The 13133-nt window shown below is 49.8% G+C and overlaps 1 protein-coding gene across 4 annotated transcripts in view; it reads left to right on the top strand.

The window, feature by feature from the left end:
• Positions 1-11224: 11224 nt before the first annotated feature.
• The window catches only part of LTO1 (LTO1 maturation factor of ABCE1), a 67350-nt gene continuing 65441 nt past the window's right edge, over positions 11225-13133 (top strand). For all 4 annotated transcript variants that reach the window (XM_010821271.4, XM_005227378.5, XM_005227379.5 and 1 more), the window contains exons 1-2: positions 11225-11390; positions 12691-12796. In XM_010821271.4, coding sequence (XP_010819573.1) covers positions 11341-11390; positions 12691-12796 — 156 coding nt within the window. In that variant the 5' untranslated portion in view covers positions 11225-11340. The remainder of the gene's footprint in view (positions 11391-12690; positions 12797-13133) is intronic.

Below are 13133 nucleotides of genomic sequence, written 5' to 3'. Positions count from 1 at the left end.
GCCAGCTTCTCTGGCCTCTGCACGGCTCCTCCCCCGTGACCCTTCACCCTTAGACTCTGTCTGGAGCCATCTCACCCCCGCACTTCAATGCAGACCTTCCAGACCACACTGACTAACCCAGCCTGCCTTTTGTCTACACTGGATTCCGTCCCACGCACGGACCGCTCTCGGTACCGTGGAGGCCCACAGATGCTGTGATGCCTCACCCTTATCAGCAGAGATGTCCCGGAACACATCTCCACGCTCGGCTGCAAGTGCTTCTCCAGGGTGATGGTGTCATTTCTTAGAGCTGCCGTAACAAAGGACCGCACACCAGGATACTGGAACAGCACGGATTTGTCCTTCCCAGTTCTGGGGGCCAGTTCTGATGCTGAAGCTGAAGCTCCAATCCTTTGGCCACCTGATGTGAAGAGCTGACTCATTGGAAAAGACCCTGATGCTGGGAAAGGTTGAAGGTGGGAGGAGAAGGGCACGACAGAGGATGAGGTGGATGGATGGCATCACCAACTCAATGGACATGAGTTTGAGCAAGCTCTGGGAGATGGCGAAGGACAGGGAAGCCTGGCGTGCTGCAGTCTATGGGGTCGCAGAGACGGACATGACTGAGTAACTGAACAACCAGCTCTGGAGGCCAGCAGTCTGAGATGGAGGTGTGGGCAGAGCTCTGCTCCAGCTTCTGGGGGCTCCAGGAATCCCTGGGCTTGTGGCCGCGTCCCTCTAGCCTCTGCTTCCATCTTCACGTGCCCTGATTTTCTTCCCTGTGTGTCTGCTCTCTGTGTCACAATAGAACACTGGACCTTGGATTTAGGGCCTTGTGGGTAATAAACAGGGTGTTCTCACCATCAGAGCCTTATTCCTGCAAAAACACTTTTCTAGCTAAGGTCACATCCACAGGTTCTGGGGTTAGGACTTAATCATATCTTTTGGGGGCCATCCAACCCACGACAGATGGACAGACATTAGTAAAATTGCTATGTTGGAAACCGTTAGTCACTCAGTTGTATCCGACTCTTTGGGACCCATGGACTGCAGCCCGCCAGGCTCCTCTGTCCATAGCATTCTCTAGGCAAGATTACTGGAGTGGGTAGCCATTCCCTTCTCCAAGGGCTCTTTCCGACCCAGGGATCGAACCCAGGTCTCCGGCATTGCCCGCAGATTCTTAACCACGTGAGCCACCAGGGAAGCCCTTGTGTTGGAAAGGACATGCACGTTTAAAACATTGCCAGAGGCTGTCAGACTGCATCCTCAGTTTATCCAGGGGCAACGTTACCACGAGCTTGGGCACACGAGACAGACTTATCAGAAGCTGCGACCTCCATTTACTTTGGGGAGACTGAGAACAGGTGGTGATGATGCCTCATCCAGTTTCACCCACCACCCACTCCATCCCGGGCTGGGAGCCCTGCCTTCCCCATAGTCAGGGCTGGCGGGGCCTGAGGCAGGCTGGGGGCTATGGGGGTCACCTCCTTCCTTGTCAGCTCTTCTATCCGGGGCCCGGGGTCCCAGGTGGAGTGACTGAGGCTGAAGCCTGGATCCCAACGCCAGCCCACAATGAGGAGTCTGAGACCTTGGATTGAAGCAGGACTCAGATTCAAGCCACCTGGCTGGACCAGGCTCCAGGACACCCCTGGGAGACTTGGAAGGCGGGGCTCCATAATCCGGCTTCTTCCATCAGAACCAGGTGAGCTGTCCCCTGGCCCACGTTTTCTTCTCCCCATGTGTGATCTGAGGGCCCTGAGCCGACGGGGGCAGTGGGCCAGAGCTCGTTGATCAGTCCCAAGCCGGGGCTGGGCAGTCAGGGGGCTGAGTCGAGTTGCAGCAGAGGTGGCTACCCCCGGCCTCCCGGCTTGGACATTTGCCTCTGCAAAGCCCGGTAGCTGTCCGGAGCTTCTGTGAGTAATGCTGATAAAGTCCGTCTCCACGTCTGCTTTCAAGATGACAGTGATAACCTGAGAAGAGGGTCTGACACACAGTGGGTCCTTATCGTGGTTATGGTTCCGGACTGGAGAAGTGGAAGCTGGGGAGTAGAATGTTCCAGCACCCGTAGGAACGGTTAGGGAGTACGGGAGCCCTGGCCCAGGCCGGCGGCAGCTCGGGTGCGGCGGAAGCACATCCGAAGCACAATGGTGCCCCCAAGTGGCGGCTCCGGATCCGGAGGCTCACGTTGCCAGCTCCCGCGCCATCTCCATCCTCGAGCTCAGATTTCATCCTGGGGTTGATCCGCGGCAGCCCACCCGTCCTCTTTCGCAGACGACCCTCTCCCGGGAGGCGGGAGAGTCTCCTATCATGGACTCCGGGAGAGTGTGAAAGGAGAGGAACGCTTCATCCCTTCTGCAACCTGACATTAAAAATGCATTTATAATATTTATGAATTCATCCTATTTCCCACGTGCCAGGTACTCATCCTTTTATCAGGGTATCAATATTCCCTCCCCCTCCCATTTTACAGATGGGCAAACTGAGGCACCGTCAGGGGAATTCTACTAACGCCAGTGGGTGAGACTCCATTTCAGATGATGCCAAAGCTGGTTTCCTGCTGCAGAGCAGAGGAGGGAAGGGCAGGCTGTTGAGGACCATTCCCCCGCCACCCCACTGTTATTGCTGGAGACTCCACTCTGGGCCTGACTTGGGGCCTTCTGGATGCCACCCTCCAGCTGGTGAAGAACGGGGAAGAGGTAGGGGCTGCCTGGAGGGGAAGGGCTGCAGCGCCGGGAAAACCCATAGAGGGGTCCCAGGCCAGAGGGGCTACAGAGCTGGGAGGCAGACACTGGAGGCCCAGAGCTGAGGCCCCTCTGAGGAAAAGAAGGGGTGTCAGCCATGTGGAGACACTGGAGGGCACCTGCTCTGGGGTCATGAGTCATGTGTGCCCTGCAGGACGGACGGGTTGTGCCTTTGCCCATCATCTGACCTCGGCAGGCCCCTTCCATCTCTGGAACACCATGCCTGGCTGGACCGGTCATTGCCTGGTCCGGGGCTCTGCCTCTCCAGGTGCAGTACATTCCTAGAGGGCTGCCTCCCCTCCTGGTGAAAGATCTTTGAGCTCTGGAAAGAAAACCCTTTCTGTGATCACCTTCTCTTTCGGGAAGGCGCTGTGGGCAAACACAGCCATGGTGGCCTCTGGCCCCTCCTCCCTCCAAGGGGGTCTGCTTCTCAGCCCCTGGGTCCCCTCACTTATTCATTCAACAGCCTCTCACTTACTCGTTCGACAGCCATCTATTGGGCATCTGCACGGTGCTCGATCCTGCACAAAATGAGCTCTGCAGTTTTGGTATCTATTGATACTAACACTCAAAGATGTTCATCTTGTCTTTTCCACCTTTGTGCTGTGCTCAGATGCTGTCGTGCCTGACTCTGCAACCCAATGGATTGCAGCCCACCAGGCTCCTCTGTCTGTGGGATTTCTCAGGCAAGAATACTGGAGTGGGTAGCCATTTCCTGCTCCAGACGGGGTCTTCTGACCCAGGGATTGAACTCACATCTCTTATATCTCCTGCATTGGCCCGAGGGGCAGGTTCTTTACCACTGCACCATCTGGGAAACCCCTGGGTTTGGAGAAACCACTGCTGAGCCCATAATGGATTCTGTGTAAATGGGAAATAGCCCTTCCTGGGTTAAGCCCCTGAGACAGCAGTGTTTCTTTGTTCCTGCAGCCCAGCCTAGCTAAGCCTAACACAAGGTGAGCAGTCGCCCCTCTGACTCTGCCCCCCGCACCCCCCCCCCCGCCCCCCCGCAGTGCAGGGCTTGTTGCCCTGTCTTTGGGCTACTCTCCCCAAGTCCTCTCTGCTTCTCAGTCAGCACATTACTCCCGGGGAACAGCCTGGGTTTAAGGAAGCAAGGAGTCTGGCCTTTGCTTCCTTCAAGAAAAGAAGTGGTAGTTAACCCTGCTTCTCCTTCCAGCACTTGGAATCGAAGGCTCTGCCCCTGTGGATCCTGGAGCAGAGGCAGAAAGGCGAATGGCCAGGAGCTGGGGGGCTGGGCTCACACAGTCTGGTCCGCATCTCAGGGCTTGTCCTGCACAGCACTGGCCTGTGCTGTTCAACCACCCAGGGGTCCCTGCTGCCTCGGGGGCAGAGACTGACCTCTGCTGGCCAGGGCCCTTCTCTAGGGCAGTGATCCCCAAGCTTTTTGGAAGCAGGGACCACTTTCGTGGAAGATAATTTTTCCACTGGGTTGGGGGGTGAGGGTTCGGGAGGGACCAATGGGGAGCTGCAGGTGAAGCTTGGAAGGCTCAGTCGCCACCGCTCACCTCCTGCTGTGCACCGCCTTCCTAACAGGTCTCAGACTGGGGACCCATGCTTCAAGGTGCTCAGGGGACCCCTGGTGGTGGTCACGGGTCACAACTCAGGCTCCCACCCACACCCCAGGTCTCCTGCTATGTGGCTGCAGGGGATTCCTGTGGAGGCAGGTGGAAAATGGCCCTTGAAGGCAGGCTCCAGAGAGCCTCTGGCAGGCAAGGAGCAGAAGAGACTCCGCCAGAAAGGCTGGAAGGGACTCAACCCTTGGATTCTCGGTCCCCTGCCCCAGTGGGTCAAACTTGGATGAAAGCCTGAAGAATACCTTTTTCCAATCCTTTTCACTTATGGGCAGCTCAGTTGGTAAAGAAACTGCCTGCAATGCAGGAGACCCATGTTTGATCCCTGGGTTAGGAAGAGCCCCTGGAGAAGAAGAATACTACCCACTCCAGTATTCTTGCCTGGAGAATTCCATGGACGGAGGATACAGCCTGTGGAGTCTCAAAGAGTCGGACACGACTGAGCGACTGACACTTTCACTTCATGATGCATATAGTACAAGACGGAGATTTGTTTCCTGGAAGTGAGTTGTCATTTTAATGACTTCCGTTTAAGACACTGAAATCTGTTTTTTTCCCTGATTATGAAAGGCTATGTTACTTTGTGATTTAAAAAAAAAATCAAACTCATAAAAACATAGAAAATAAATATTATTCACGATCTCATCAGTCCTATCCCCCAGAGAGGAAGCTCTGTAACTCAAGGACTTGGATAGGATTAATCTACACTAGGAAAGGGACCCCAACTCTGCAATATAGTTTTGAACATATATTAAAAACAGTCAGTATGCCTACAGGTTCTTTCTTCAACCACCACAGGAGCAAATGACACATTTTGTTTTTAATTTGGTTTGCTTTTTCATTCTGATAAAATGGTCATGTTTCCAGGTCAGCCACTATAGAGCTCAGATCACATTTGGTTTGGTTCATTCTGGAGGTTGCCTAGTATTTCACTGTGAACATAAAAATTAAAAAAAAAATCATTTCCAATAAGACAACACTTTCCAATCAACTTTGATGAAGTTTTTCATTTCAGTTATATCCACCTGGTTCTCTTTGAAAGAAGAATATGGAAAACATTTCTGTTTTTAAAACTGTGTTTTATTTGTTAATATGGTAGATCCCTGGCTTCTCTTGTGGCTCAGCTGGGAAAGAATCCGCCTGCAATGTGGGAGAACTGGGTTCGATCCGTAAGTTGGGAAAATCCCCTGGAAAAGGGAAAGACTACCCACTCCAGTATTCTGGCCTGAAGAATTCCATGGACTGTATACTCCATGGGGTCACAAAGAGTCAGATACAACTGAGAGACTTTCACTTCACTGGGAGTTGATTATACCAGCTCCTTTATATTTTTGTTATAAATTATTTAATATTAATGTTTTGAAACCATTGGAATAAGTGCAATTAAGGCAGCTTTCAGAGGAAACTAAAATTGGAAGTTTAGAAAGTTCTATACCCTTGAAAACCTTTTTAGATAGTTTCCGTTGTACCCATATAAACCATCTCTTGTTTTTAAAATTAAATTAGTTATTTTTGGCTGTGTTGGGTCTTCGCTGCTGCACACGGGCTTTCTCTAGTTGGGGTGCACGGGCTTCTCACCGTGGGGGCTTCTCCTGTTGCAGACCACGGGCTCTAGAGCACAGGCTCAGCTGTTGTGGGGCTTGGGTTTAGTTGCCCTGTGGCATGTGGGATCTTAGTTCCTCAACCAGGGATCGAACCCATGTCCCCTGCATTAACCACTGGACCACCAGAGAATTCCCCAAACCATTTTTTATTCCATTCAGTTAGATGGAGAAATTTTAGTTCCTGAGATAAATACAAGCAAACATCACAGCGTTTTCTCAGAAACTGATTTAACAAGGAGAGAGACCAATTTCGATTTTTCCTGCTTGCTTCTTATGGGTTCAGTTGCTAACTCGGGCATCAAATTTGAAATTTAGCTAAAAATTTTGCAACAAATTATATTTGAACTTAAAACTTAGCCTTTTTCTACCTTCAAGGCCCTAGCTTTAAAGTCTGGCCCTTGTTAGAAAAGGAAGCAATTTGTGAAAACAATATTAAAAAGCCAAAATAACGTAATCAAACTCCTGGCCTTCAACATTAAGACAATCTGTGTTCAAAATAATATTTTAGGAACACAGTCAGAGAAATAAATGCAGTGGTTGCGGGGAGTCCCTGTAAAGCTTTAATTTTCAGACTAATAGCTTGAGTCAGTAATGTTGATTTTTGTAGCACATATAATCTTTTAAAGCTCTTGCACACTTCTTTAAAGCTTGAAATTAACTTGTGCTCTTCTGTACAAGTCTTTGTACCCGTGAGTTTTACCGTATAGCTACGTGGGAGTGCTCAGCTGTGTCCGGCTCTTTGTGGCTCCGTGGACTGTAGCCCACCAGGCTCCTCTGCCCATGGAATTTTCCAGGCAAGCATACTGGAGTGGGATGCCGTTTCCTACTGCAGGGAATCTTCCCAGTACAGTATAATCGGTCTCTTTTTCTCTCTTCATATATCAGTTTCCCTGTGCCAAAAGATAGAGCTTTTACTTTCTTTCAGCAGATAACGGGCTATGCTCATGACACGTATTTTATGTATGTAATAAGAGAACAGTTCCCTTACATGGGACGTGTTTGCAATGCGATGTGAAGTGTTTGGGGGTGGGGTGGATGTAAAGTTATACATATATGAAGATTATTTTTCTGTGGAAATTCAAAGGGGAAAACGTGACAAAATTAGCAGAAATGAATTGGTGACAAGAGTGGATTTGTTTGCTGTGTGTGTTGCCCTTTTTCTTACATCCCAAATGTTTTGTGATTTATGAAAAATGGACAAAAAACTAACAAAGAGAAGGTAACAAAATAATACAAAGTCTGCTTCACTTCATCTTCACAAATATATTTTTGTTGGACTTTTTATTTAAGTGACTCATGTTCGCTGTGTGAACACGGAATATTCAGAAAAAAATATAAAAGAGGAAATTTAAAATTACTGTAATTCCAAAATCTAGATATAATCACTGTTAACATTTGGGTGTACTTACTTTAGTTTTTTAAAAGCGTAATTATTTAATGTCATTGGTATCAGAGTATATGTAGAGCTTTTTCTTTATTTTTTACCCTTCGTTTCTATTTTTTTATTTGTATTTTTTATTTAAATGTCATTGATTTGCCATATCATGTTTTAGGTGTACTGGATTTTTTTTTCTCTTTTTCTTTAAACATCAGGAGCCTTCTCTGTGACATTACTCTTATTTCAAATATTATTTTTGCTGGGAGCTTAAAAGTCTTCACTGAGAGTATCCTACCATATGTAGCTTCATCCTCACTTTGCCGCCGTAAGCTGCTTTCTCTTTCTGGCTTTTGTAGCTCGTGCTATAATACTGCATTGGACATCATTGTACAAAGAATTTTCACTTTTCTCTGTTTATTTCCTTGAGCTGAAGTCCTAGAAAGGAAATTGCTAGGCAGAAGGGTAAAAACATTTAAAATGTCCTTTGTCCTTCTTATCTTTTTGAACTGCTAGGCCAAAAGGTAGCTTTAACTTGGGCATCTGTGGTCACTGACAGTATTTTCCTTCTAAAAATGATGATTTTTTTTCCATTTGGAAAAGGTAAAAAATGAGGCTCGTTCTTTTGATCCACATTTTCTTTCACTTATTTTTTTTACTACTAGTGAGTCTGTCTTTGCTATGCTTTTGTTTGCCAGAGAACTATATTCTTCTTTTCTGTGAATTGGATATTCAAGTCCTTGGACCATGCTTTTCCCTGTTAAGATGCATTAACTTCTTATCCATTTTAAGAGAATCTTCATAAACCAGAAATACTATTCCTTTAGTTATAATATTTATGACCAATACATCCCCAGATTATCCTCTGGTTTTTAATTCTGTTCATTACCACGTTGCACGTGTGTGTGCTCAGTCGCTCAGTCGTGTCCAACTCTCTGCGACCCCACAGACTGTAGCCCACCAGGCTGCTCTGTCCCTGGGATTCTCCAGGCAAGAATACTGGAGTGGTTGCCGTGCCCTTCTCCAGGGGACCTTCCCCACCCAGTGATCAAACCCATGTCTCCTGCGCCTTCTGCATGGCAGGTAGATTCTTTACCCATGAGCCACCTGGGAAGTCCTATTACCACGCTTGGACTTGCATAAATTTGCATTGATTTTCCCTTTGTGATTTCCCCCGTGGCTTTTCATGTGTTAAAAACGAATCTCCATACTCACCTGAATGTTCTACCTAAATTTTTAAATGTCTTGCTTTTTTCTCTAAAAAAAAGTCTTTCATGCATTTAGAACTATTTTGATGAATGGTATGAGATATAAAGCCTTTCCGGATGGCATAGTGGTAAAGAATCCACCTGCCAACACAGAAGACACAGGAGACACAAGAGATACCAGTTTGATCCCTGGGTTGGGAAGATTCTCTGGAGAAGGAAATGGCAACCCATTCCAATAGTCTTGCTTGGGAAATTCATGGACAGAGGAGCCTAGCAGGCTCCAGTCTATGGAGTCACAAAGAATCAGACAGGGCTGAGTGATTGAGTACGTGAGATATACATGGAACTTGACTTTTCCCAGACAACAAGTTTTCCCATTTTAGTGATGGATGAATATCCCTTCCCCCCATTAATTTGTGGTGCTTTTTATCCTGTGGGAAGGCTTTACGTTTCCTGAGTCCCCTTCCAGGCCCTTCCATCCCTATTTCATTCATTTGTCTGTTCTTGAACAAACATGCTACAGTATTCTTATGGATACTGTTGTTTGGTCTCTAAGTTGTGCCTGACTCTTTGCAACCCTATGGACTGTAGCCCTTCAGGCCCCTCTGCCCATGGGGTTGATTTCCCAGGCAAGAATACTGGAGTGAGTTGCCATTTCCTTCTCCAGGGGATCTTCCTGACTCAGGGACAGAACCCATGTCTCCTGCATTGCCAGATGCGTTCTTTACCACCAAGCCACACGGGAAGCCATACTTTTATGGAGACTTTCTTTTTACACATCTGGTATAGCAAGTCTTCCATATCATTCTCTCTTTCAAAAGCATCTTAGTTATTCTTATCAACTTATTCATCCAGATGAAATTTATTGATTTATTATTTTACTTTTTTATTGCTTTGGCTGCCGTGGGTCTTTGTCGTGGCTCAAGGGTTTAGTTGCTCCATATGCATATGGGATTTTACGTTCCTGACCACCGATTGAACCTGCATCCTCTGCATTGGAAGGTGGATTCTTAACCACTGGATCACCAGGGGAGTTCCCAGATAGAATTTAGAGTTTGACACATTTCCCCCAGATTATGTGGATTATGTGGGGTTGCATTTCTTCCTATCTTGGGTGGTGGGGTAGTTATTCTTGTATAGGTTCTGCTCAGATCTTATTGTGACCATGGTAAAGTGGATTTCTCTGAGTATCCCTGCTCAGACCAGTATTAATTATTGTTAGAATAACAAAAAGCAAGTGATTTTTTTTTTTTTGGCAATTCAGCTGCATAGCTACTTACTGAACTGTATTATGAATTCTGAGAGGGTCTAAATGCTTATTTTGGAATTTCTAGATGGACCACCACACCTACATATAATGGCACTTTGTTGTCTTTTTTTCCCAAAGATAGTTAAGACTTCTTGCTCGATTTTATTGCACTGATTAGGTTTACTGGATGTGTTCAAAGCATTCTTGCTTTACTCCTGATTTTAACGGGAAAGCTTTTGGTAATTCATATCTATGTTCCACTGTGGCTGATAGTTTGACATACCTTTAAAAATCATGTCCAGGAAGTACCTGCCGTGGAAATGACAAACGGGAGGACTAACAGCAGAAGCTATTTTTTTTTTTTTTTAAAGGGGGGATGCCTTCAGCTGAACAGAGGGCTCTGGGGGGTGTTAATTACAAATCCTTTTGTGCTGATTCTTGACTCTCTGCCTGCATTTTGAATAGGTCTACTTTTACTTGTGGCTCAGCTGGTAAAGAATCCACCTGCAAAGTGGGAGATCGGGGTTCGATCCCTGAGTTGGGAAGATCTTCTCCAGTATTCTGGCCTGAAGAACTCCATGGTCGGTATAGTCCATGGGGTTGCAAAGAGTCAGACATGAAGGAGCCACTTCCACTCACTACTTTTACTGGGGCTTCCCTCATGGCTCAGATGGTCAAGAATCTGCCTGCAATGCAGGAGACCTGGGTTCAGTCCCTGGATTGGGAAGATTCCCCTGGAGAAGGGAATACCAACCCACTCCAACATGCTTGCCTGGAGAATTCCATGGACAGAGGAGCCTGGCAGTCTATGGTCAGTTATTCATTGAGTGTTAAGAGGACCTAGGCTGTTCCTGTCACCTACTGCTGTTTCAGATTCCCGGGGGGTCGGGTCAGCCCTGCGTTGTTTCTCGAACAAAAGCCCAAATGCCCTGGAATACTGTTATCGTGGATTCAGTGGCCTTTTAGGCGGGGGGTCTCAAGTCTGACTTGGTCCTGGCGGGTGGCCCTTGGCTGTGGATCGGGATTGGCGGGGGACTGGGCCACTCTTCTCTGGGTACTGTCTCCACTCCGCGAATTGCCTTTCCTGGAACTTCTTTCCCTCAAATCCCACGGGCCCAGAGCCTGTTGGCCAGAGCTCCGGGGGAGGCGTTTGGTTCTTTGATAAATTTTCCAAGTTTCTTTCCGTGGTTCTTTCTGAGCCGCTGTTGGCAGTTCGGTGGCCTCTGCCTGATTTTGGGAAAGTGAGATCATGGGTCAGCCCCGCTTGGCCAGGTGGATGCTCCAGGTGGGGACCGACCAACCGGCTCGCGGCCCTGCCGGGGGGCGGGGCAAGGGGCCTCGGGGTGGAGCCGCGTCCCGGCCTAGCCCCGCCCAGCGCCGCCGCCGCCGCCGCGCACGCGCCCTGGGCCCGCCCGGGCGCGTGCTGAGCCTTCCGGCGTGCCGTCGTTACCCGGCCTGCCCCGCGCGGTCGCCCCCGGAAGTGAACTTGGCGTCGCGAGTGGCCGGGGTTTCCGCGAGTTGTGGCCTCGCGTGTCCGCGGCTCCATCGCGGGGCGGCGGAGCCCGACGGACGGGGGCTGGTCGGCGGCCGCCATGGCCGGGGATCAGGACATGTTCGACGCTGTCGTGATGGCAGATGAGAGGTGGGTGGGTCGGGGCCCCCAGCCCTGGCGTGCCGGCTCTCAGCTTTGGGCTGCGGCTCTAGGGGAGCGCCCTGGGGCCCCGGGGGTGGCCGGCGCGGGAGGGCCCAGGATGCTGTTACTTCCACTTCTCGGGCGAGCGCCAGGCGCCCAGCTGCTCCTCGAGACCCGCCTCCCTCCTCCGGGGCTGCCCCCATGCATCTGCTCGGCCTGGTGACTGCCTCCCTCCAGGGACTCCCCGTCCTCGGGTGGGGCGGACCTCTGCCATCTGGGCGCTGCCCACCTCTTTCTTGTTCCTCAGTAGTAGGACAGACGGCCGCATTCACGGACAGGCTCATCACGGTGTCAGGCATCATCCTTTTCCCTCCTGAGCCCCTGGGCAGCGCCTAGGAGCTGTGACAAGGCGGGGTTGGAGGGTGGGGTGGGGGGGAGCTCTTGGCCGCTTTGATGGCTGTCTTCCAGTGCCCAGCCCGCTTGAGACATCGATAGACGTCCCTGAGAAAGAGGGAGCAGGAAGCGATCAGTCGCTGACAGTTCATTTGGAACTTGCTATGAGCCGCACGCTGAACTAAGCCTTGTACCCCCGTTATCTATTTTATCCCTACTTGTGAACTAGATCCCGTCTTTGGGATGGGAGGCAGGGTCACTCCCGGGGCGGGGGCGGGAGCCAGTATAAGTGGGAATGGCACACTTGGCCTCCCCGGGGGCTCCAGCCAGCCCTTTTAACTTTGGTGGCCCGTGGGTTGTGCTGGTACAGTCCCACTGCCGGCCCCTGTGGCCCGGCAGTCATGGTGCACTGCGGTGACCTGATGGCCCTTCTCCCTGCCTGGCTCCTGACGTGTGATGCAAAGCCTGGTGCAGATGGCAGAGTTTCGTTTGTTTGTTTTGAAGCACTTGCCCAAACAGTCCAACTTACAGACTTACAGAACTGGGGCTGCTGACTAAGTCACCGGGGAGATTTCAAAAAGCAGATTCCTGAGCTTTACTGAGATGAGGGGCGAGGCTCCTGAATTTGTATCTTTGGGATTTTCCTGTGTGTTTCCAGTGTTCTCCCCGGTTTGGGAATCCCTGATTTATCCTAGCTTCCTCATTGTAAAAGAGCTGAATTTGGCTTCAAGGAGTACAGCGCCTTGCCACAGCACAGGCTCGGGGAGGGGTGGAGCTGACATGGGCCTGTTTTAGGTCCAGGTTCTGTTGTTTTTCTGTGATACTAGGTCTGGGTCACATGGAGGAGATGAGTTTTTCCAGGGAGAATCCTCTTTCTCCTGTTTATTTACTCAGACTTGCTGCTTCTCCGTCGCAGGTTTCACGGGGAAGGGTACCGAGAAGGCTATGAAGAAGGAAGCAGTTTGGGTATGATCGAAGGGAGACAGCACGGCACCCTCCATGGAGCTAAAATTGGATCTGAAGTGAGTGGGGACCTCCCCCCTGCCCCACCGTCACTTAGAAAGGAGTCCTGTTCTTTGACTGTTGACAGTTTACCTTGACGGTCAGTATGGTGAAGCCACAATTTCAGGTCTCTTAAAGCGGCAGTAGGCTAGATAGAACGCTGATGGAGGCATATTCCTAGGACAGAGCCTGCAGAGCGTGTGGCTGTGTGGCGATGACGTAGTCGGGTGGGCTGGAGGAAAAAACAGGTCCCTCGTCACCTCGGTGGATGTCGAGTGTCATGGTGCCGAGTCCTCCTGCAGAGTGAGCACCCCTGTGTCCTGTGAAAGCATGCTGTTGATATTTACCTAGGAATTC

Source organism: Bos taurus, chromosome 29 (genome assembly GCF_002263795.3).
Source record: "Bos taurus isolate L1 Dominette 01449 registration number 42190680 breed Hereford chromosome 29, ARS-UCD2.0, whole genome shotgun sequence".
In the NCBI taxonomy this organism is placed as follows: domain Eukaryota; kingdom Metazoa; phylum Chordata; class Mammalia; order Artiodactyla; family Bovidae; genus Bos; species Bos taurus.
The sequence above is the reverse complement of the archived record's forward strand: the minus strand, read 5'-3'. Positions and strand labels throughout refer to the sequence as shown.